The sequence below is a fragment of the Hippocampus comes genome, unplaced genomic scaffold (genome assembly GCF_001891065.2).
Source record: "Hippocampus comes isolate QL1 unplaced genomic scaffold, H_comes_QL1_v1.1 scaffold155, whole genome shotgun sequence".
Lineage (NCBI taxonomy): Eukaryota > Metazoa > Chordata > Actinopteri > Syngnathiformes > Syngnathidae > Hippocampus > Hippocampus comes.
In genome coordinates, this window is record NW_017804967.1 from 1,157,734 (window position 1) to 1,182,770 (window position 25,037).

Sequence of the window (25,037 nt, forward strand, 5' to 3'; positions counted from 1 at the left end):
ATCAAATTAATAGAAATAACAGTTGAATTTGTTTTATTTGCAAAAAAGTTATTTACATTATGTACAGAAACACACCCCACAGAACATACAGTAACACTCTGCACAAAAACAGTCATGTGCAATGAGATTGGGACCGCTTCCAAATGTACAGTGTATCAGTAATCTCATTCAGCAGCAGAAAGGCACACTTGTTGGTCACAGTCACCCCAGACATACAATTACTGCATCTAAGAAACCATTCAACACTATTATGGGATGTGCTATGATAAATAACATTGGTCTTGCAGTGCTTCAATTTTGTTTTCCATAAATTAAAAAAAAAAAAAAAAAAAAAAAAAAAAAAAAAAAAAAAAAAAAAAAAAAAAAAAAAAAAAAAAAAAAAAAAAAAAAAAAAAAAAAAAAAAAAAAAAAAAAAAAAAAAAAAAAAAAAAAAAAAAAAAAAAAAAAAAAAAAAAAAAAAAAAAAAAAAAAAAAAAAAAAAAAAAAAAAAAAAAAAAAAAAAAAAAAAAAAAAAAAAAAAAAAAAAAAAAAAAAAAAAAAAAAAAAAGACATTTAAAATGTACAGTACAGAGACTACAATAGCTGGTGTATTTCCATTGACAGACGTTCTACCTAATTTAAAAGAACATTCCGTAACTCTCGAGTGATCTTCCAAAGACCGCATTGACCTCAGTTCCCTGCCTGGCCTCTCTAGGCAAGAGCAAGAGCTCCAAGTTTCCAGGAACCAACAATTTCAGGTGCACTTTAAAATGTCCGACACCTCAAACCTCTCCCACTGTGCGCTGATCCTTCCTCCTCCGTTTGAAAAAGTGCTCAGATAAAGTGAAGGCTCGCTTTAGCGATGTTGGGTCCCCGTGGTCATGGTGCATCAATTTGTAAGAAGCGTCAGGGCCTTACATGGGCAGCCTGTGCATGAAGAAAAGAAAAAAAAATTTGAGTGGAAGAATCCACTGCTTTTTTTCTCTACACAAGGCTCATTTAAGGATAAATAAGTAAAATGTAAAAAGTAGCCCAAATACAAGACAAGACGGCAAATGAAGAGCAATATGCTGGCAAAGGAAAAAAAAGAAAATAGAAGTAACGCTGGCAAAAGCGGAAGGAGAGAAGTCCAGACAATGCTGGCAAGTTAAGTTACAGTCATAGCCAAGTTGGCGAAAGAAGAGCAATATACTGGTAAAGAATTGTGAGCAAAGCTGGCAAAAGTAGAGGAAACTGAAGTGGAACAGCAAATAGGAAGTCAATGGCAATCACAGAAGATATGCTTGCTAAAGAAGGGCAAGTCTAAACAAAGCTGGCAAAAAAAGGGGAAGGCCAATCAGTGTTGGCAGTTAAGTTGGAGTAGTACGAGCAAGCTGGCAAAATCAGATGAAAAAAAACAGAAACTAGATTATAAAACTTGTTTGAAAAGGTTTGACAAAAGGCTCCCGATTTGGTTTCTTACCGTTTTCTTGGTTTCACTTCCCACCCGTCGCGACACTTGACAAACGTTAGCGATTCACCGGGTGAAATTTCGGTTTTCAACGGGTCCTGGGCACAGAAGGTAAACCTGCAAAAAACCAAGAATCCATTAGCGGACATATTTAACATCAACTGTGTGTTCACCACCCATCCAGCACCACTCACTTCTTCTGAGTTTCTCCGGCTTTCACGCGAATCCGTCGGACCTCCAGCACAGGTTTGGAAGGATTGCCATTCCAGCCCCAGAAGCTGCTCTTGATCTTCCTCCACACAGAGTACAAGGACTCGGCGTCACCTTCCCAACTCAGGTGGATCCTTAGCAGGTCGCCGATGTCTTGTTCGGTGAACACCAAGAAGGTGTTGGTCAAGTTCAAGCCTATGGAGTTGTCATGCCTATGCGACAAAAAAACGTAGTGAACAGAGTTAGACTGAGTCTGCTTACCGAGCAACATTGTTTGGAGGTACTTTTAACGTGGCACTCACACGTCAACAAAGATGTCTTCCGTGTCATTATGAGCGCCGATCAACTTGACGTGGAATATCGGGTCCGCGTTGTCCGCCTGCTTCCTGTTGAACACGTGCATCTTCATCTGGTAGTGGTAACCTTTAGAACGCAGTTGGTGTTAATGATTCAACAAGTCATTCATGTGCAATCACGTGACTTTAGGTTAATAATAACAAGACGCAATAAAGAGGGGGGGTGTGCTGTTGCTCGGGATGTTGAGGGAAATTTTTAAATAGCTTCTTGAACCAGGCTAGTTTTTGGGGAAAAAAAAGGACATAGAAGCTCGACAGGTAAAGCAAAATAAGCAATGTTGGTCAGGTGACAAAAGAAGATGTTAGGGAAATGAGTTGGTCAGGGAAAACAAGCCGAAGCTAACCTAGCAATAGAATAATTAAAGGCAATGCTGTCAAAAGAAGTCTAAGCCAAGTTGCCAAAAGAAAACTAAATAGAAAAAATGGTGGCCAAAGTAGTTGATGCCAAGCTTGCAAAAAAAAAAAAGGGAGAGTAGTTTGGGCGAAGGTGTTGTACTTGGTCTAGCAAAACAAGCTGAAGCTAACAAGGCTAGCGAAAAAGATTACAAGCAATGCTGACAAAATAAGTCAAAACTACGTTGCCGAAAGAAAAAGTTGAAGCAAAGGTGGTAGTAGAACATATACCTGTACTAGCAAAACCAAAAAAAACAAAACAAAAAGAATACAAGCAAAATAATTCTTTGCTAGCAGAAAAAAAAAAGAAAAATGTGAATGGAACACGAGCAAACCAAGTCTTTGCTAGCCAAAAAATAAAATAAAATAAAAAAATTGTAAAAAAAGGCTAAAGGGAATGCAAGCGAAATAGGTCTGCTGTCCAAAAAAAAAAAAAAAAAAAAAAAAAAAAAAGGGGCTTCTATATTTTTGCCTGTAAATGTGTACTTATGCTTATTGGCCAGCATTATTTTATCTTCCCCTCAGCTTTGAATTATTTCCCTCGCATTTATTTTGTCAGGATACTTGCACTAATTATTTTGCAAGCATGACGAACTGTGACTTCTTGCACCATCATTGCTTCGACTTCCACTTTGTCAGCTTTACTGGCAAAAAGAGGTGGAAGTCAAAGCAATGCTGGCTTCCTGTTTGAACAATAAAGTTCTGAGTATCTAAGCGCAATACCGGGAGATGACGACTCACCTCCAAAGGGAGTGTCGGCACGCGTCTTCAGGTACATTTTGCTGTTGCGTCTCTTGCGCATCTTGCGGGCCTCGTAGCCAATGTTGTTGCAGCGGTTTTTGCGGCAGCTCAGGCAGATGCCCTTCTTGAAGCGGTCCGGGTCGGTGCACTGGTACGCGAAGCTCACATGGTCTCGGTTCATCAGCGAGTCAACAAAAAGGTGGACAGCTCGCTCGTGCTCGCATTTCATCACATCCATGAAGTCTGGATCAAGGAGGGTGGAGGACGCCGGCATTAAAAACAGATGGACGAAGGAAGTCAAGCTCACCGATTTCCAGCCCGACTTACTTCCAGCCATGGCCAGCACGTCGCCCAATGAGCACCCGGGTTGGACTTCGCCTCCGTTGGGGTAGATGTCCACGTCCCCGATGGGCTGTTGGATCCCGATGCTCACTCCTAAAGTTCCGCGGTTGTACGTGTGGAGGACGTCCACAAAGTCGGCATCATCCGGGGAAAGGCGCTTCTCTTGCTCCACGCCCTCAAACAACGGCCCCGCTGGGTCCAAACCTAATCGCAATGACCACGTATCACACTGATTAGGTTAACTTAGGGCAAGACTCTAAAGTGGGGTACACTTATATCAAATGTCAGGCATTCCCCCTAAAATTGAAGAGTGCAAAGACCCATTTAGAATGTCGCTAGAAAGATAATCCTGAGCGACTATAGCATGGTGCGGTGTGTTCAGAATTATTTTTTTTTCCTTCCCTGAGCTGCTCAGACAACAATCACATTTGTGTCGTCAACAGCGAGTTCAATATATATGATGCTTATGCATGCCCAAGACAGTCGAGCTACAGATTTATGATTTTGACAGGAAAGGCCAAGTTTTTTTGGTAGCCATTATCGCTGAGTCTTTATTCCCTGAGGTGCATATCATGCAGAATTCTAAATGTGCTCAATATTTACAATGGCAAACCATGCGTGCGGTCAAATTCAACATTTACAATCATAAATTCTTGTTGGTGGTTAAGACCGAGCTCAATATTGCCGAGAGCAAATCCCTACGTGATAGTTGACACAGAGTTTGGCGGAAGAATAGCTAATTATCATCACGTGTGTGTGTGTGTGTGTGTGTGTGTGTGTGTGTGTGTGTGTGTGTGTGTGTGTGTCTGTGTGTGTGAGTGCGTGTGTTGGTCATCTGGAGCACGCGCGCGATAGCACGCACACAGACTATAAGGATCAGTGAGCAGATTTGTTTTCCTCTTCATATGGGCTCACTCACATTTTCAAACTTGGTATGCTTTAAGAGAGGACCTATGCACAACATACCTGTGATTCTCCCCACGGATCCTCGCACATGTGTACCAGCATAGCCCGCGACGTGAGCCCCTAAACTGTAACCAATCAGGTGCACCTTCTCCAGAGGCAAATCCAGCTCATCCTGTTAAAGAAAAAAAAATGACGACATCGGCAGCTGCTACAACGAACAAATGCCGGTTGTTAGCCAGCCACGCTCAGTTCACATGGACAAGGCTTTCTTCCACGCTACGCCGCCTTTGCCATCTGTCTTGGCGGAATACTCTTTGTCCACCCTTAAAGCGTGGAAGCAGCCCAAAATCCCTTTCGGGCTTGGCATTCTGTGGACTGGTCCCATTTTAATATGGTACCAGAGCAGCATTTGACTGAGCCAGTGTGAGCTAGAGTTTCAGGGTAGTGATGTGATGGTACTTCAATACAGGGTAGATACATCCATTTCCTCAGTAGGGTAACGGGAGACCTGGAGCTTATCCCTGGTGACACCCTGGACTGGTCTAAAACCAATCACGGGACACAAGGAAAAACAACCACTCACTTTGACATCCAAGGACAATTTGGAGTATTCAACTAACATGCTCATTTGTCAAACGGAGGCGGAAGCTGTGAGGCAGAACTGCGAGGCAGACGTGCAAACCACTAGGGCACCATGCCATTTTCAATAATCTTTTTTCTTGTTATCTTTTTCTAAGATCATGGATCTCATGAGATGTACATAATGTGTAATGTTCCTTGGGCCTTTTTTCCTCTTTATTTAAACATGAGGCTCATTCTTGAGCAAGTCTGCATGAGGCCTTCAGGAGCATTACAATTTCAGTTCGTCAGGTGATATTTTGCCAAGGACCAAGTACCTGGAGCCAGTCGAGCATGGTGGCGATGTCCTTGCCGACGGTGTGTGTGTAGTTGACGGCATCTTGGTACAGCTGCTGGGCCATGGAGATCCAGTCCACTACAACCACATTGGCCTCGCTCTCACGCTTCATGACGGCGGCCACCAGTTTGTGCATCCAGCTCTCAAACATACCGCTCATCTAGATAAGAAAACACGCAGGCGCTACCTTTAATCCGGGGCCTTTTTCGCACATCTGTTAAGACACATTCTGACAAATGGAAAAATGGTTTCAACTGACTGTCCAGCCGTGGATGATGAAGATGGTCTTGGCTGTGGCGTTGAAGCCGCACTGTTGCAGACAGTCCTTGTTTCCAGCATTTAGGTAGCAGCCCTTCTGGTCCAGATCCAAACTCTTCCTCATGTTGTACTTGACGGTGACATCGACACTCTCAGTTGGTGACTCATCTCCACCTAAGAAGAAGTTCAAAGTGAAGACCAAACGCGCAGCGCAATCCAGCAATGCACCTAGAACACAGTAAGTCCCTCAGGCGCTTTTTTGGTAATGGATCTAAAGTCACCATCTTCAGTTGGCAAATTTATGAAGAAATATGATGGAATTATCAAATATTCTCTTTTTTGGTGGGGCTCAGCATGCCCTAAGAAAACTCTACTTTTTGCAAGCATTTTTAATTAAGGCTTTCTGAAAATATCCCTAGAAATTTACCCCCAGTCAGCAAATACACAAAATCTTTCCAAAATGTGGACAACTAGTCCACATTTTGAATGAAATCAAACTGGAAGTCTGCCATATTGAGTTGAAGGCACGATTGGGGGAAACATTTTCGGGCTTGTCCTTTGGAATATTGCAAGATAATTATTTGAAAGATTTTCAGAAAGTTTGATGGTCATATAAAAGATTAGATTAGGGGTGCCCATGCTTCTGGCATTCATTTGGCCAACTGGATCAAATGAGAAGGCTGTCTAGGTTTCCACGCCCAAAGCTTGAAAGCCACTTGGATGAAATAAAACCAAATTGCTTAGAGGTCACGTCTTCCACACAGCTGGAGCAGCCATATTTTTGCATAATTACACATCATTATGACACTCGCATGTCTGCCCTGCATTATTAAATTTCCAATGGGAGTGTGCATGTTGCAGGGGAAAAAAAAAAGAAGCCGTGGCAATACAAAGACATTCCTAACTCTCAATGCAAATGCAATGAAATACAAATTGAGCAAATAAAAATATTAGTCTGTTGGGTTCGTTTGACTATGAAAATATAAAGTACATGTATTTTGTTTGACAAACTGCTTGGAGACGGACCAATGAAATCGACCGCTGCGCCGCTGGAAATGTTCCACGAAGAAGCCAAAATTAATTCGGCGTAAAACGTGAATAGACACCTGACTTCCTTGTCAGTGTGTCAAACGTGGCGAGTCCCAATTTGCATTTGTCTCATAAAGGACACATCGCTTACTTGGCATGTGAATGGATCCATTCCCGTTTTTCTGCTCCACTCAACCCGCCGCACTTGCTCCGTTTCTAATTAATTATTTACCCTTGGGATATAACAAAGGCGGAAACGAGCTGATTGACACGCTTATTGGAAATATAAAAATCCACGCACGAGTTGATCAATGAATGGACGGGGGCGTATAAAAAAAAATCTTACCGTTTTGTCCCTGCGTAAAGGCAGCAGCGCACAGCAGAAGAATCCACAGCCAGTGGGTTTTATGATTCATTTGAAAGCCGAGTTTTTTTTGTTTTAAAAACGTCTTTGTGTGGTGGCGGAGGCACAAAAAGAGTACGAAAAACCGGCTTTGGTGCGTCTTGATCGGTCGGTCCGTGGCTGGTCGATATGGTGCGATGCGGCCTCACTCCGGTGACCAACACAAAAATGTATGAACGAGCGTCAAGGCGCTCATTAGAGTTTTAAATAGTTTCCTCCGTGTTCAGTCATCTGATCATGGGCTGATCTGCCGAGGCTCCGATTGGTCAAGCCCCCGTTTGTTTACGTTGGGGCGTGGCTTATTTGAATGAAGACGTAGTAAGACGTACTTCTAACGTTAGGCTTATAGAGGTGTGTGCAACCATCACACACACACACACACACACACACACACACACACACACACACACACACACACACACACACACACACGTACGCACGCACGCACGCGCACACACATGCAAAGGGAGAAAGGGAAGGCGTGTTGCATTGAAGGAAGGTCATGTATTTGTTGCCAAACAATGTGTAGATTGAACACGTGACTGGGGCGGGGGGCGGCGGCAGCAACATGCTTTTAACATGAAATCCCATTGGTGACTACAATAGCAGCCTGCACTTTAGCTGGAATGTCTTAAAAGCTTCATACCGAACGAAGGGGACCTGGTGGTGGTGGTGTTGGTGGTGCTGCAGTGTTGTGGGGGCACCCTGGGGCACCATCCCCCATGAAAGCCCCCCCCAACCCCCACGACCATCCTCCTCCTCCTCCTTTCTTTGCTTGGCCCTTCGCCAAACCATCAGCTTAGTTCACTTTCAATTGATGAGCTGGAGAATGGGCGCTACAATAACAATACTACTGTGTGTGTGTGTGTGTGTGTGTGTGTGTGTGTGTGTGTGTGTGTGTGTGTGTGTGTGTGCGTGCGCGCGCCCGTGCAGGCATCATCAGTCACCAACGGGGAAGTGTCACCTGCCACCACGGCGGTCCACTGCTCCTATATGGCCGAATTGTTAGTCAAATTTGTACGGGGCCGAATGAGGATCGAAACTGCTTTTTTTCTTTGGCAACATGAGTTGGCACAAAACCATTGAACAATTATCTCTACATCACACTGTGGAGTAGTGACTTACATGGTTGACTTGTATGCATTTGGTGTGGGGTCATTTCACAGTCAGTCTCCGTTTGTAGAGGATAGAGTAGTGATGTTCAATTTGATGGGAAGATCCATGCAATCTTTCTGTAATTTGAAAAACAATGAATGGCAATCAGTGTGTGTTCATGTTTTTGTTAATACCACATATGAGTTATATAGTTCCTCCTGAACCCCACTTCTTTGCCAGACCTGGCTAAAAAATGTGTTTGTATGTGTGATCAGATTTTTTTTTTTTTTATTGTGAACATTTTTGACCTACATCAGAGAGAAATGTTTGCCATTTACTGGGAAAAGAATTATAGCAAGTTATATCGGGAAAAATAAGAGGAAGTGTAAGCGATGCAGGTCAAAGAAGTGGTCATAGATCGTAGGTGGTAGCAGAAGAAGGGGGGACTGTCAAATGAGGCTACGCTTGTGAAAGAAGTGGAAGAAGATATGATGGCAAAATAAGCAGAAGATAGGATACTGGCACATAAGTTGTCAAAAAATGGTAGAAGTTATGCTGGATGTAAAAAGGACATAAAAGCCATGTTGGGATGTGGGCAAAAAAAAACAAGTAGAAGCTGTGCTCTCGCAAAAGAAGCAGTAGGGGGATGATGGCAAAAGAAATAGAAAGTTGATGGCAAAAGAAGTAGAAGCTATACTGGTGAAAGAAATACAATTTGATGCCCTGCTGGCAAAAGAAGGGGAAATGGAGAGGCTCTGCTGGCGAAGGACATAAGTGACACTCGCTAGGAAGAACTAGAAGTGATGCTGGCAAAACAAGTGGAAGAAAATAAAATCCATCACTTTGTCAGTTGACATCATTCAATTATCAACTTTGCACATTTGTGACGAAGACAGGATGCTCTTTACGAGCATTAAACGTCTTTTTTTTTTTTTTTTTTTTACCATATACGCGAGTGACTATTCCAAAATAATATGCCCTATTTATGCAAGGGTCAAGTGCAAATGTATTAATAGAATTTACAGCTTGTGAAATGATAGCAGAATGAGCGCGCTACTGTATCTCGGCAGAGGGTTGATATGAGGATGAGATTATGACATGTAATACGACGTGACACTAGAGCCACTCCACACTCTTCCATGAAAACGAATGGAAGAAGCATATGTTTGCGTTCTCGAAATGACGCATTGTATTAGGTCATGGAGACATCCTCTTTCTGTTCTACATCACGTTACTTTTTGAGAAACATCCCACATGTTCAATAGAATACTCTTTTTGGGGTCTGATGATCTGATGACTTTCATTTGCGTCAAGTTGAAATTATTTATTTGGTTTTTTTTTCCCAAGAATTCTTACTGTGCTCAACGATGACATCCGGTGAGTCGTTAAGACTCCCTCGTGCACGCATGAGGCACAGTGGTCGACTGGGTACAGCTAAATGAGTGGCTGAAAGGGTTTTAGTGTATCAGAGCAAACATTTTTGGACATTCAAAATATGTTTCTGATAAAACTAAACAGGCGGCATGCTGATGTATATATATATATATATATATATATATACAGTCAAACCTCGCCGGGTCTGGGGTCAATAGTCTACCGAAACATCTGTGCGGAGTATGGACTGGAAACCCCAAGGTCAAAATGGGAAACACCTCCGAAGGTGGTGGAGAATGACAGAACAAAGATCCTGTGGGACTTCCAGATCCAGACTGACAAGATGGTAATGGCGAACCAACCGGATCTCGTGATCATAGACAAAGGGCAGTGGAAAGCCGTTGTAGTGGATGTAGCGGTCCCAAGTGATGGAAACATCAGAAAGAAGGAACACGAGAAACTCGAGAAATACCAAGGGCTCAGAGAGGAGCTGGAGAGAGCCTGGAAGGTAAAGGTGACAGGCGTGCCCGTGGTGGTCGGAGCACTCGGGGCAGTGACCCCCAAACTAGATGAGTGGTTGCAACAGATCCCGGGAACAACATCGGACATCTCAGTCCAGAAATGTGCAGTGCTGGGAACAGCAAGGATACTGCGCAGAACCCTCAAGCTTCCTGGTCTCTGGTAGAGGACCCGAGCTGAACGGGGGACGGACACCACCCGAGGGGTGAGACGAGGATTTTTTTATTTTTATTTATATAAAATGTTTTAGTCATCATACATTCTCAGAAAACATAATTCTTTGTATTTCTTGGATTAAATGTTTCGTTTTCAGCGTGCAATGAAGAAAGTACTTGCTTCCCAAAAATGCTCGAAAGATTCACTTCTTTAATAAAGGACAGATATAGTGTTAAGAAAGCGAAACAGTATCAACATGACCTTAGGAAAGAGGAATAACATCGACAGATTCTTGCTTGAAATGACGTTTGATGATATTGAACATTAAACATTTATTTGGTCATCCTTCCATTTTCTATATGACTTGATCTCATGAGAGTAGCAAATGAGTTGTAGCCTTTATTCCACCTGATTTTGGGTGAGAGGCGGGAATATTATGTATTATCCATCGATCCATTTTCTAATCTGCTTTATTCACATTTGTCGTGGGCGTCCTGTAGCCTATTTCAGCCGTCTTCGGGCAGGAGGTGGGGTCCACCCTGAACGGGTTGCCAGCCAATCGCAGGGCACACAGAGACAACCATTCACACTCACAGTCTCACCTAGGGCCAATTTAGAGTGTTCAATCAACCTACAATGCATATTTTGGGAACGTGGGAGGCAACCAGAGTACCCGGAGAAAACCCACGCAGGCACGGGCAGACGTGCAAATTCCACACAGGAAGGCCGGAGCCCAGATTCAAACCCATGACATCTCTACTGTGAGGTGTGCTCACCAGTCATCCACCATGCCACTTATAGAATAGAACACAATAGAATCCGTCCATCCATCCCTCCCTCACTGCTTTTCTTATGAGCTTATCCTCACGAGGGTCGCGGGCGTGCTGGAGCCCTATACCACCTGTCTTCGGGCAGCATTAGGCTTACTCATGTTGTGCCGGTCCAGACGGCCGGTCGGCAGTGGTTTCATAACAATGACAACACCGCCATCCTGCGTCCGGATGAGCGATGAGCCGAGCGGTGACACAGCAGGAGGCGGACGGAGGGAGGGCAGCAGCTCACCGGATCCTTCATGAGGGAAGAGGCCAGGGACAGCCAGCCAGCCCCGGCTTCTCCTTCTCTTCACTAATATATTCCTCGTTTCGCTTTTGCGAGTCAGGCCCGAGCTCGGGGCCGCTTTCGGCTTCGTAGGATGTCCCGTCATGAAGGTAAGAAACTCGGACCCGATTTAGCGAGCAAGGTCGCCGTTTGTCAGAAACGTTGACGGTGCGGTGCGGGGAAAGCACCACCGGCTAAGGGAAGCTAACCGAGAATGTCTCACTAGTAGTCGCTGGGCAATGTTAGCAGCGTGGACGCGTGATGACAAACCAGTCAACACGAATGTCCGTAAGTTCAATGGTGAAATGATGGCTGACGTGCGTGTTTAAATGCTAACCGGAGTCGGAGACGACACTGTCAAATAGGCGGAAGAAGCCCCAGTACGTTTTGCTAAGTGCAGCTAACGCGCTTTAGTTAGCATGGCGGCTAACAGAAGCCCAAGCTCCGGGTTGGTTATGGTTACCACACCAATCTGAGGTGAGGATTGCCGAGAATTGGCAGCTGCGAGTGGGGGCGAGGCTCCTCTCGCACGTCGCTGGTTTCGCTTCATATCTAGACGCCTTGCTGCTCTTATAAAGTTGGCCCAGCTTGAAGAGCTTATGTGTGACAAATATTCAGTACAAGCATGCCCTTGCGGCCAACCTTGCCCCGGCTTCAAAAAGCCCGTCCTTAATATTTCCACCAGGCCACCTCAAACTTTAAGGGTACCCGTTTGAGATATTTCAAAAGTTGAATCGGAAAACACAACCTGGCTCATAGCAGCTCGTTCAGTCATCGCGAGGCTATTTAATCAGGCCCGCAGCGGCCCTGAACTAACGTGCACACTGTTTTAAATCATCTAGAAGTGTCAGGATATTGACAGTTCAGGAAAACTGAAGTTCAAAACTCAGCACTATGCATCATTATTACGATTGTGAAGTAGGAGTAGCAAATATCATTATAATCACCGTGAGAGCTGAACGATATTCATTTTTGAAGCAGGTACTACTCACACAATATATTTCCAGGCTCACCTGCATGAGGTGAAAATCAGCAATGCTCAGATCATATAAAATACTTTTTTTTTGTTTCCTCCCTCATGCTTTTAAGTATTAAAGTTAGTATATTATTTATATTAGTTATATTGGCCTGTGCATGCATATGCCTTTAAGAGGAGGGGCCGGTAAGGTGGCATGTGACTTAGTAAAATCTTGTTTGTGAGTGTCTGGGTGAGAGCTGTGGCTGACAGCAGTTTCTGTGTGAGTTCTATTCGTGTCTATGTTTTACTGATTCCCCGACATTCAATAAAAGGCTAATAAGTGCAGTGGCTGTCCTTTGCCATATGCGATGGCAACGACAGTAAGTAAAGAATATAAGTCACCGCTGATGCCGTTCTTGACACAAGCCACCTATTTTTATCTGGGCTGGGTAGCGGGACACTGACCGCGAATTGAACCTGTGACACTACTGGTTCCTACAGCAAGTAAATGCTGTAAAAACCCATTTTAAAAAAATGCTTGTTTAAAATTAGACAATAGTGTACAGTATGACTGTGGAGAATAAATGGTGATGCAGTGGGGTAACGCTGCACAATGAACTCTAGCTATTCGCGTTAGGGATCAACCACCTGTGTGAATACAATACAATAAATGTTTAGTTAAAAAGCTAATAAATGCGTGAAAATTAGCTTTTACTTGTATCGCGCTTTTCTTCCTACAAGGTACTGAAAGTGTTTTAACACTGTCTCCTCATTCACATACTACTGACGGAGCATCAGGAGTAACTGGCGCTTCGGTATCTTGCTCAAGGACATTTCAACAAGGGCTGAGGATTGAACCGACAACCTTTTGGTTGGGAGACGACCACTCTGCCACCTGAGCCATACCATTCCAATGCCGCGAGTAATTGATAACCCAGTCAAAATGTTCATAATTTCTTCTATTAATACAGATGCTCCCTTACTTGGGAATACATTTCCTTCCAGAGCAGACTCTTAAATTCCTAAGTCATTACTTTTAGGGCCTGATCGATATGGAGGTATTTATTTATTTAGGTGGATTCTGATATTTGGCAGAATAAAATTCCGATTGATCGGACGTTTAATTAGGGTTACAACAATAACGATATAAATTACAAGGCAAGGCAGAAAAATTGCGAATAGGTTCACCGTATGAATATTCCACCACTATTGTTTATTTAATGCATAACTAGACTGTTTCATCTACTTTCATCATCCTTGGTTTTATTTACCTCATAAATCAACAATAAAAACACAAATAAAAAGCAGATCTTTGTCTCTTAGTCTATCAATGATTAGCTGAAAACTGGCCTTAAAAACTGACACTGTTTTCCGTCCTTGTTTGTGTTCTCAGGGGTGAGCTGCGACGCGTGTTTGAAAGGCAACTTCCGGGGCCGACGCTACAAATGTTTAATCTGCTACGACTATGACCTGTGCGCGTCGTGCTACGAGAGCGGCGCCACCACCACCAGACACACCACGGAGCACCCCATGCAGTGTATATTGACACGGGTCGACTTTGGTGAGTGCTGCTGACAACGCTGCTCCAAAAACAAACTTTTGTGGAGAAGTGCCTTTAAAAATATTTTTTAAATTATTATTATTATTTTTTGTCATCATCAAAGGTCTCCAAAAGTACACAAATATCCAAAAATGACATCACACTTAACCTTCCCTTGTAAACTCATTTTACAGGAAGCTATTTCCATTAGTGGGGGGAAAAAACAAAAAACAAGGCTTGTTATTGAAGGCGACTTCAATATAAGTGAGGTGAGCTACTGCTGCTGGTGGCCAGCAAGCACGTCTCTCCACAGTCTGGGACTGCACTCAATTTGATAAGATGACAACGCTCTGTTGCGCTGCTCTGTTGCGCTGCTCATTCGGGACATCATTGAAACAGGAAGTGATCAATCTTTCCATTGTTACGATAGCGAAATGAGCGACCAAACACCACACATTTTCCTTTGTCTGGCAATGAGTCTGCACTTGAGAGTGGCTCTATAAAAGTTTATGAATGAGAGCCGTGAAGTAGTCCCACTTGCAGAATTTCAAACGTAGCAACAAGCGCTTGCAGCAAAACACAGCGAGGCGCCCGGCGGTCCTCACTCAAGTGATTGTGGTTGACTCGGTTGTGATTTGATAGGGAAAGTTGACAGGAAAGACCCAAATCAATGAATGTGCAATGGCTCCATCTCAGCTGTTAGATAATCAATGCTTGGCTTTGCAGTGAAACCCACTGAACAGATGAAATGTCGCAGAGCACGCTTTGGTCCCCGGCCGGTAATGCCTCGTCCCCTTTGCCTACAGACTTGTATTACGGCGGAGAAGCCTTCTCGGTGGAGCAGCCCCAAGCCTTCACGTGTCCCTACTGTGGCAGGATGGGCTACACCGAGTTGTCCCTGCAGGAGCACGTGGCCGCGGAGCACACGGAGACCTCCACAGAAGTGGTATGGCGCTCTCACGATGTATTAGCGTCATCAGATTAACAACATTCATCTGAGAATGTGGATTATTGTTTGGAAGTTACTGTAGGTTTTCAATGTGCGTCACGTGAAGGTAATTCAGTCCCTTTTTGACATCAACTTACATCTTGCGGTCCTTGTCTCAAAAATTCATAAAGAGATGCTAACTGTATTGATCGCCGTTGAAAGACGGTTGTTCTTCCCCTTTCGCTTGACATAGAGCGTAACCCACTGCTGACGTTGTTCAATCTGATTGCAAATTCAATATTATTTTATAAATAAAATAAATGTATTACTGTCAGAGGCAGCGTCGTCCGTCTGCTCAGAATATATTTCGAATCAAGTTGTACATAAATGTACTTTGTGACTTCCTGCATGACAGTACGATACGGTTTAAGTTTACACACTCGCGGGGCTCATCAGCGACACCGTCTTCCTCATAAGCTGTGCCTGACGTCTACAGCACGTGACTAAATCAACATTGCAGTAAGTCAAGCAGCCTAATTTTCCTAATCACACACCGTCAAAGCGCGCATGCGGCGTGCTCATCCCCTTCGTCGTCAGCATTTGCACCCGTCACCTGCAGCTGTTGTCGAAAGGTGCACATTTGACAACGGAAATGACCCAATTATTTTCCTCGTTCGCTTAAAAGCATGGAGGTAGCTCGAAGCTCAACGTCTTCTGAAACGCACAAGCCACCTGTCGCTAAATAACAGCGGGCTTCTCAACATGCCTCTTATGTCAAGGCAGCCTGTTGATGATGAATCCCATGTCTTAAAAATCCTCTGAAATGTCACGGGGATTCGCAATTATTACCGCTGCCAGCTCGGGAGAACCTCGTCCGCTTACTTCCCTGTTGTTTGTTGTCCCGCAGATCTGCCCCATATGTGCAGCGCTGCCGGGCGGAGACCCCAATCATGTGACGGATGACTTTGCTGCCCACCTCACACTTGAACACAGAGCACCCAGAGACCTGATATCCTTTTTTTTTTATCTGGACCACTTTTCCCACAGACTAATAATACTGCAGACTCACACACTGCTCCGTGTAGAAAGAGGTTGCTGCGAAGGCAGCGAGCCAGGAGGAAAGGGTGCGTAAAAAGACGAAGAGCGTTCAAAGTTTTACACTTAAATAAGAAGAGAGTGTGACGTGTCCAGTGCAAAGCAAAATTAATGTGGCAACACGAATGTCCACGATCACCAACATGATGTTTTCTCATTTCATATAGCCCATTACCGCTAGCTCTAACCTCTTTTCATGCCCCCACAAGTGTTGAAGGATTTTTTTTTGAGAGGAACCTTAATGTCGGCATCGCAGCTGCAAAACGTGACGCATCCTTCCGTATCCCTTTTGTGCGCTCGACTCGTCTGCATCTGCTTGGCGTGTGGCGGCGCTCCACTCCGGGGACTGCATTGTGGCGGCCTGTTTATCGAAGCACTTTGAATTAGATGCGGCAGAGGGGGAAAAAAAAAAAACACATTTGTGGCGAAGCATCAAAAGAACAAGCCGAGCTACTGTGTCGCTCTGTGCAAATTGCAAATTTACTCAGCGCGGGAGTGTGTGTAACAAATTCTGTTTGAATGAATCAGATGCACAAGCTAAGCAGCTAGCAGCTGTATCTTTATTATTATTATTATTATTTACACCGCATGGTTGAAGTGAAAAAATTCCCTGGTCTTCACACCCGCGCTCTTTGGCCCACTTAAAATGGAACCGAGTTTGTTTCACAGAGACACAGAGAAGCAATTAATCCCTTTGAACCTGGCGACAAGTGTCTTGTTTTACAACAAGCTACGCTGATGAATGAATCACCGGACTTTTTTCGCTGTTGCTATTTTACTTTGCAGCATCCGGTTGTAGTAATAGAAAAAAAAATGGCTTCCTTAACTGCGCTATTCACGACGAGTCGAGCGGCGTGCGGCACGTGAGGCGGATGTTCCACCCCGGGCGCGGACTGGGCGGCCCCCGTGCCCGCAGGTCAAACATGCACTTCACCAGCAACACCACTGGGGGGCTCTCGACCAGTCAAAACTCCTCTCAAAGCTCCAGTTACAGCCGGGAAGCCATGGACCCCATAGCAGGTACGTCAAGCACCAAACCACCGTGTCCTTATTGGTACAATAGTGGGAGCCCATTTTAGTGGGGGTGAGCGGCTGGAATTTGTCCTGTGAGCCCTGTGGGCTCCAGCTGTGCCATAATGAGGTCTAATGGGGACTCCTTGCCACCCACGGGGGCCATTGAGCAGAGTGTATTGTGGAGCTGCCACTTCAAGTCATTCCAAATGCAGACACAGTAGCCGAGAGACACGGTGTCCACACGACCTGAACATGTAAAATTGAAGCCAGGGATGTTAAACTCGGCATACTGTAGCTCAGGAGCCACATCATGCCTCATTTGGTTTGGGAATAGCACAGATTCTCTACTGTGAATCAGGATGACGCTCACATTTTTCCTTCGGCTCCTTCCCTATTAAATGGCAACCATTGAAATGTGTACATTTCTGGTTTATTCCCTGCGCATTTCAACAAATTGTTTCCGGTTCCCCACAGAGCTTTTATCGCAGCTGTCGGGCGTGCGGCGCTCGGCGGGCGGCCAGCTTAGCTCGGGCCCATCGGCCTCGCAGTTGCAGCAGCTCCAGATGCAGCTCCAACTGGAGCGGCAGCAGGCGCAGGCGGCGCGCCAGCAGCTCGAGACGGCGCGCAACGCCACGCGCGGCGGGCGCGCCAACGCCATCCTCAACGCCAACTTGTCCGCCGCCGCAAACAACCCCAACCTGAGCGCCAACCACAACAGCAATCCCGGAACCAACGTCGGCCCTTCGGAGAGCCCCCCTCAGCACACGGCGCACAGCTCCCACTTTCTCCTCAGCAGGTCAGCTTCTTGTAACGAATTCAAACCAACCACAATGAAGACGTATGCAATCGTATAATCGCTAACATTGCAATGTGGGGGGGAAAAAAGTCTTGATAAGTTCAGTGCTTAAAAAGTGCAGTAGATATGTGAACATATTGTTTCATGAAACATGAAAAGATGAAATGTGTTTACGGACACATAACGCCTTTTTTAATTAAAATTAGCTGTTTTTTTTTCTTCTTTTTTTCAACTATGTACACCCATCCAAATGACGTGAATGGTTTTTTTTTGTTTTGGTTTTTTTTTTTTTTGTTACCCATTCTGTCCACAGGCTGAGCGAAGCGCGCGTGTCCGAGGCTGAGCGTCAGGCGTGTGAGGCGCAGTGGGCGGATAGGAGCTTGTTCGTGACGGAGCTACTCCTGTCCACGCTTCTGGCGGAGCACCACCACCATCACCACCACCACCGCGACGACATCGACGACGACATCGCCGACCGCCGCCGCCGCCATCCCGGGTCGCTGCGCAACTTTGCTGACTTCCAGTCCATGGGCTGCATGGAGGTGATGACGCTGGACGTGGCGCTGGAAAACCTCAACCTCAAAGAGAACAGCGCCGCCGCCCCCCCTGCCAAGAAAGAGCCGCCTGCCCCGTCCCTTTGATGGAGCAAATAAAACCCCAAAACAAAACAAAACAAAAAAAACTGCGAATTCCCCCCAAAACCCTCACCCCCCGTTTTTGTTTCTTTTTACTCTTTCTTCACTGATTTTGTCATTTCAGCCCTCCTCCTCTCCCCATGTCCGTGTGTACGTGAAATATAAGTTAGACGAGTGAATGTGAGAGAGAACTCTATAAATCTATTATTAAAAAAAAAAAAAATGCAAAAGCAAATCTATATGAAAGTTGATAATCACTTAACTCACACGCTGGCCGCGAAAGAAGGCCACTAAATAAAACAAAAAACTGCTGTTACAAGCTAATACGCATGATCAAGCTTCATGTACACACTCTTGATCGACAGTTGCACTCGTGTCCCCCTCTTCTAGTGTCACCAGGGTTTCTAATGACTCGACACACTACAAGACTTTCTATCAAACACAACCATTCACTCGGACCTTTTTTTTGTGTGTGTGTGTGTGTGTGTGTGTGTGTGTGTGTGTGTGTGTGTGTGTGTGTGTGTGTGTGTGTGTGTGCGCGCGCGCGGTCTCCACGCCTGGAAGTGAAGGGAACCCCGCCCCTGTGTGCTCTGATTTTTTTTTTTTCTTGCCCCATCCCGCTAACTTCTCTCTTCGCTCCGATGGATGTGTGTCAGGCCTCATGAAGAAGACGTGCAATGTATGAACCTGTGGGCTGAGTCGACCTTTCAGTGCGGACCACAATAAACATGTTTTGGATGGAAATCAACTAACAAAATACTGTACTCTGTGTGTGCATGTACAAGGTTTAGAATTTGCGTGACAAAGCGTATGAATGAAGTGGCCGTGAGTGTTCAGTGCCATAATCATATATACGGTAGTCCAGTGCAGTGTGTGTGTGAATCAAATCCTGAAGTTCCACTTATGAGGTCTGCATTACCCAGAGGCCTTTGCGCCTTAATGTCCCGCTTGTAAGTCGAATATGGATCTTATATAAGCAAAGTGGTGGTGGACACAAAGAATATGAACTCCAAAAGTTGGGTCAGTGTAAAGGGTGCATTAAAACAACATGAAGACGTGTGGGTTGATGCTATAAATCACCGCCTGCCTGCAAGTTTCATTTCCCACATGATTTATGACTCACAAACAGAATTTTAGAGGTGAATACAAGGGAAAAGTATCTATTATATTGAAGTTCCTGTGCAATTTGTCATAAAGTGCCATTTAAATACCTACTTTGTGGGCTTCCTTCCATGAATAACGCGTTTATTTAAAAGTTAAATTTTGTTTCAGGAGAAACTTCAGAGAATTGGAGAAGTGGCTGAATAATTCATTACATCTTTAAATCGCAACAAATTTATTCTCGTGAAAGAACAACTTTGTCAGAAAATGTACTTGTTTTTACGACTTTTTGGTGTAAAACCTCCCAGATACTTCCATATGATATTGACAAAGTTTTGTCATACTTTTTCTATACTTTAGGTTTTTTCCTAATTTGACATCTTATTCCGCAAATTTACTCATCCTTTTCTCACAAAAATCACATTTTCTTTTCAATGTTTTCTTGCAAAAAGTTTTTTTTTTCAGAATTTTACTTTGTTTTTGCTTGATTTGAAATTGTCCACAAAAAACCTGCCTTTGTATTTCCACAAAATTGACAAAACCTAATTTTTAAATCTTACATTTGAACCGTCTTCAAGCAAGACACCAGGGACCCTCATCGAAGTAACTGAAAAGACACACAAAACTACAAAAAAAATGGTAAACCTAAACATTGGTATGAATGATTGGCTGGTGACCATTCCAGGGTGTATGGAAGGTTCACAAAACGTAAGAAGTCACGAAATAGAAAGAGGCAACACAGTGAAATATGTGTTCTTTGTAATTTTAATTCCCATAATTTAGTTTAAATGCAGACATTGTTTTTCCTCACTATAATCTTAAATAAAGACATTACAGTACGATAGAAGCAAATCAGAGTAAGAGTTTGTTGAAGCAGGCTACAGTTTTCTTTTTTGTTTTATTGTTTGTTAAGTTCACACATTAGACGTGATGCAGCGAGCGGACACGAAGTAGCGCTAAACATTCATAAGACGACACGCAGCTGGAAAAAGCCCGCAGGCCGGCCGAGGGCTGGGACCACCACGTTCTACGACGATAACGCACGCAGGTCAATCACGCTCAAATCGGCAGCTTCACGCAACGGAGACTATGGGGGGAGGGGCTGTCACGGCGGAGTGGGCGGAGCTACGCAGCAAAGCGCGACCGATGTTTTCGAGCAAGCAGGAGAAAAAAAAATTGCACATTCCGTCCCGCTGGTTGCTCGACTTTGAGGTCAACACAAGTTTGCATTAATCACAATGGGGAAATGTCACCCTCTGCTGGCAATCACATGACATGACTGCTAATTTGAACCTAGCCAATTTATTATTTTGATTAGACAGTGAACACTCGAATTTTTAATAACGAAAACATTTTTCCTTAACAGGGAAGTCAAGCCCAACATGTGTTTGACATTTTGCTGATGAACTCATATTCCACAAACAATATTAATCAGAATGCTGTGTTTAGACTAGTGGGGATGCATACAACATATTGAAAAGGAATAGATCACGGGACAAATCATAAACATTACAACAAAATCAAAGTTTTAAATTTTTACGAAAAACATATGGCTCTGCAGATAATTCAGATACCACTGGACAATTCTTTTCTGATTTAGACATTTTTGAGTAAAATAGAAATGTCTGTTTTACATGTATTTTAAAAACTACTGAATATACAAACACAAATATTGAAGCATTTGTTTGCAAAAAAATGAAAACCAGTCAAAAATATCAAAAAGGTTGGGAGTCTTTATTTTGGTCTCTTAATTCTTTGCGTTCATACTTTTGCAACATGTTTTTGCATTGAAATATTCGTTTTTAAATTATCTGTGCAGGTGTTTTAACGTTTTACAAGAGTGAATTGCCAAATTTTCTGAAGGAAAAATATGTGAAAAATCAATCAATGCATGGTGTGTTAGATTCTGAGTGTTCACTGTACTCGACTTTTTCATAAATATTGATTGCTCGGATGTTTTTCACTAGGAGCCATTTATCGTCTTTCTTTCACACACACTGCCACCAGAGGCCGATGTTTAACACCACTTAGGGCAGTGCTTCCCTTTTGACTTTTGAGGGCTGACATTGTTCCACAAAGACAAAACCACAAAACGGTGGTGGGAGTTACCAACAAAAAAGGGTGGGGGGTACTCGCATACTATCAGCCCACGCTAGTCGGTGGCTAACAATCCTCCTTTTACAGATGCTAACTAATTCCGACCACACATCTCTGACAATTCATTTTGTTCCATTATTGCTGTATTTGTGATCCCCCCCCCCGCCCCTGACACACGCGCGCGCACACACACAAACAGTAAAAGGTTGTGTCCTCACACACACTGTTGAGTAAAACTTTTCCCCAAATTGTGTCTTTTTTTTTAACACACGCCTCACCATTGTGTTCCATTATTGCTGTGATTACAGACCCCCCCCCACACACACCCAAGCAAAGAAATGAGTAAATGTCCAGTTTACCTTTTATCACGATGTACGCCAACTTTAACACCTTTTCACTCTCTGTTTTGGCCCAACCGGCTAAGCGGCTAACGCTAGCAAGATGGCCGCGGGCCTGCGCTATTTCCCCAAACAGGAGGGAAACAAAATTACAAAGTATGTCGTCCGCAATATCCAAACACAAACATGGGAGGTTCCGTTTGAAATTATCGGCAGCCGACGCGCGTCCCCAGTTAAAATATTGTAGAAAAATATATAGTTTTGATGAAAGCTCTCTTGTTAAAGTCTTTTAGTTGTCGCGCTCAAATGGCGTAGGGATGGTTAGCGTTACGGCAGCTACAAAAATAACACAAACATTTCTTCTCTCTCGCTAGACACTTCTGGTTCGTGTGAAAATGCTCATTGGCATCGTGAGGCAAGGTGACATTTTTTTTCCAGTCTTGATATGGATACAGTACTAACAAAGAGTAATAGGGCCAAGCTGACAAAACAAGAAAAAAGCAATTCATAAGGTAATGAAAGCTTAACGCGGGAATAAAGTTGCATATTATGAAGACAATATTATTAGTATAATTGTTCATATTTTGGACTTCAAAAAAGTTGTATATTTTGAAGATTAAAGTCACTATTATGAGTATAAAGTTGTAGATTTTTGAGGAAAATGATGTCTATTTGAGATTAATGTTGCAATATTACAAAAATAAAATTGGATATTTGAGTCACAATCCTGTAACATTGAATTCTTGTGTTCTTGGACAAAGTTTATTCAAATGGTCAGTATATGTTTGAGATTAAAGTTGTATACTTTCAATATTAGTCAATATTATGAGAATTCGGTGTTTCTTTTAGATTAGTTGTAATATTACACAATATTACGACAGTTATGTTTTTTTTCAATGCATCCGATTTTTAGGAAAAAAGTTTTAAGAAACTCATATTTTCAAGAGTAAAGTCACTTATTTTCAATAATTAGGATGTATTTCTGTGATAGTTAAGTTGTATACTTTATAAATTAAGTCTTACATTTTCAAGCTGTACCGGTAGTCATTTTTACCAGAGCTAGATATTTTACATTTTAGTTGAACGAACAAAATAATATTTTCATTAAAGAAGTCTTTCTTTAAAAAAAAAATTCCTACATTTTTTTACTAATTCATATTTCCCTAAGTTATATATACAGTATTCTATATTTGTTTTTAAATGTCTTTTTTTTATAGATTACCAAAAATATCCAACTCCATTCTTGTAAAACTCCGATCTTCTTATCTTATCTTAATCTCGGAGAGCGATTATCTATTTTTCAACTGGCCCTAATACTCTTTGGTAGTTTACAATGTAAACACCACAGTACGAAATGATTGAGCACGAAGGAAACACAGCGTGTCACAAAAGGCAAGTGGCTACCACGTAAGCAAACATTTGTTCATGTTTAAAAATTAAAATTAAATTGAAAAAAAAAAACCCCGAAACAAAACACCAAAAGCAGCTTGATTATGCTCGGATAAATTAAAAGAAAATAAGATTAACGCTTTTGTTCATCTACGGATCACATGACCCAGTTGAAAAGCTGGTGATGATCAGTACTGGTGAGGTCATTCTACTTGCTAGGAGTCAAACAGCAGGTTTGGAGGAGCTACACACGTGATAAGTAAGCTCTGCATATTAATATTGATATGAATAATAATACTGTACTATTGTTTTGACATGACACATTGAGGCATCTCGTTGGAGCACATTTGTCACGTGACACCAAACGGATAGAAAACAAAAACAAGAACAAGGCAGATATGAGCATTTTTTTTTTGAGAGTTTTGGCTTCCCGCTGCACCTTACACCTTTTGAAAAGTCGTCATGGCGATTAAAATAGTTGACTTTGGCACGGTGACTCGTAAGAGAATCACCTCTTTTTTTTCTTCAAATACAGCCGCCTTTAACTTAGCAGCAAAATAGGTCCTCTTCTTTTTATTCGATTGGTGGTTGGCAACCAGCAAAGCGGCGCACTACTGCCACCTATTGTGACACCTCGATATTACACCAAGGAGCAAATTTTCTCTTCTCATAGATGAATTTCCCACAAAAATAGCAAAAACGAAACATACTCTGAATATGATGAAAAGGTGCAGAGAATAACCCATTTCCCGACAGTTTAAAAAAATACAACAAATCATGAGCCACCCTCCCACCCCACTCGCTCAAACTCTTGAAGGTCAGTATTTACAGTACAGATTTACGGTATAGTACATCAAAAATCCATCCAGACACACACACACGCACACACACACACAAAAAAAAAAAATCAACTCCGTAGTCAATTATGATTTTTTTTCTTTGTATGGTATCGTGATCGAAAAATAAAGACGCAGAGACAGTCTGATCAGCCCTCGATCGTCATCATCATCACTTCCTCCACTTGTAGCTGGCTAACGTGAGATGGGTTGGTTGAGCACACGAAATCCCGTGTCATGATAGGAATAATATGTACACTTTTTTTTTGTTGGAGTAATAATTGCCTCAACCACGTTTTGCATTTTTAGGGACGGGAATTTGAGCTGTATGTACAGTACTGTAGATTTTGAACCAACCCTCCTCACGGCCTTTTTATTTTTCTGCTTCCTTTACCTCCGGCAACCCAGTAAGCAAGCACCTCTCTGGACTTCCTCTCAGACTTGCGGGGCCTCCTTGGCGGCAGCGCCTCTCTCCCTCACACGTAGGGCAGGATGCCGTAGACGAAGACGGCCATGACGGCGGCGCTGAACAGGCCGGCCACGGGCACCGTGACGAACCACGCCAGGAAGATGTTCCTGAAGAGACGCCAGTCCACCGCCTTCCTGGAGCGGATCCAGCCCACGGCCACCACCGAGCCCACCTGCGGGACCACCGGGGGAGGCAAGCGCCAGAGAAAATGCTGTCAGCCGTCACACTATGGAAAGCGCAAATACGTCACAACAAGGACACAGCAGGGAGCTGCAGGCTGCTTTTTAATTTTTATTTGCATTTTACTTATTTAATCGACTTTAATTAAACAAACCTTTAATATTCCCTACACAATGTTAGATACTATCCATCCATTTTCAACACCGCTTATCCAAAAGAGGGTCGCGGGTATTGCTGGAGCCGATCCCAGCTGACTTTGGGCTGAATGCCAACTAAACCCTGAACTGGTCGCCAGTCAGTCACAGGACACATACAGAGACAAACAACCATACAAACCCACATTCACACCGTCACTGAGTGGGAACCGATCCCACGCTGGCCGCACGCAAGTCAGGCGAGTGTACCACTACATCACCAGCGACTCTTAGGTACTATG

The 25,037-nt window shown here is 43.4% G+C and overlaps 3 protein-coding genes and 1 long non-coding RNA gene across 9 annotated transcripts in view; 2 read left to right on the forward strand and 2 right to left on the reverse strand.

Annotated features, from left to right (window-relative positions):
* Positions 1–512: 512 nt before the first annotated feature.
* On the reverse strand, positions 513–7,197 carry lipg (lipase, endothelial). The gene is made up of 10 exons (XM_019886850.1): positions 6,927–7,197; positions 5,553–5,725; positions 5,274–5,453; positions 4,438–4,549; positions 3,457–3,675; positions 3,130–3,372; positions 1,942–2,062; positions 1,624–1,851; positions 1,442–1,546; positions 513–906 (listed from the first exon to the last, which is right to left on the reverse strand). Exons 1-10 carry the CDS (start codon positions 6,994–6,996, stop codon positions 894–896), a joined length of 1,464 nt encoding a protein of 487 aa, XP_019742409.1. The 5' UTR covers positions 6,997–7,197; the 3' UTR covers positions 513–893.
* Positions 7,198–11,160: 3,963 nt separating this feature from the next.
* On the forward strand, positions 11,161–18,507 carry LOC109525938 (E3 ubiquitin-protein ligase KCMF1-like). The gene is made up of 7 exons (XM_019886865.1): positions 11,161–11,335; positions 13,577–13,744; positions 14,530–14,669; positions 15,559–15,660; positions 16,586–16,766; positions 17,235–17,556; positions 17,870–18,507. Exons 1-7 carry the CDS (start codon positions 11,320–11,322, stop codon positions 18,195–18,197), a joined length of 1,257 nt encoding a protein of 418 aa, XP_019742424.1. The 5' UTR covers positions 11,161–11,319; the 3' UTR covers positions 18,198–18,507.
* On the forward strand, positions 15,667–16,148 carry LOC109525949 (uncharacterized). Its single transcript, XR_002170235.1, has 2 exons — positions 15,667–15,775; positions 15,964–16,148. It is a non-coding gene; the product is annotated as an uncharacterized LOC109525949 (long non-coding RNA).
* Positions 18,508–22,502: 3,995 nt separating the features above from the next.
* Positions 22,503–25,037, reverse strand: part of slc20a2 (solute carrier family 20 member 2) — a 61,241-nt gene continuing 58,706 nt past the window's right edge. For 5 of the 6 annotated variants that reach the window (XM_019886813.1, XM_019886779.1, XM_019886803.1 and 2 more), the window contains exon 11: positions 22,503–24,593. In XM_019886813.1, the coding sequence (XP_019742372.1) occupies positions 24,429–24,593 (165 nt within the window). In that variant the 3' untranslated portion in view covers positions 22,503–24,428. The remainder of the gene's footprint in view (positions 24,594–25,037) is intronic. The other variant, XR_002170230.1, reaches the window with a different exon arrangement.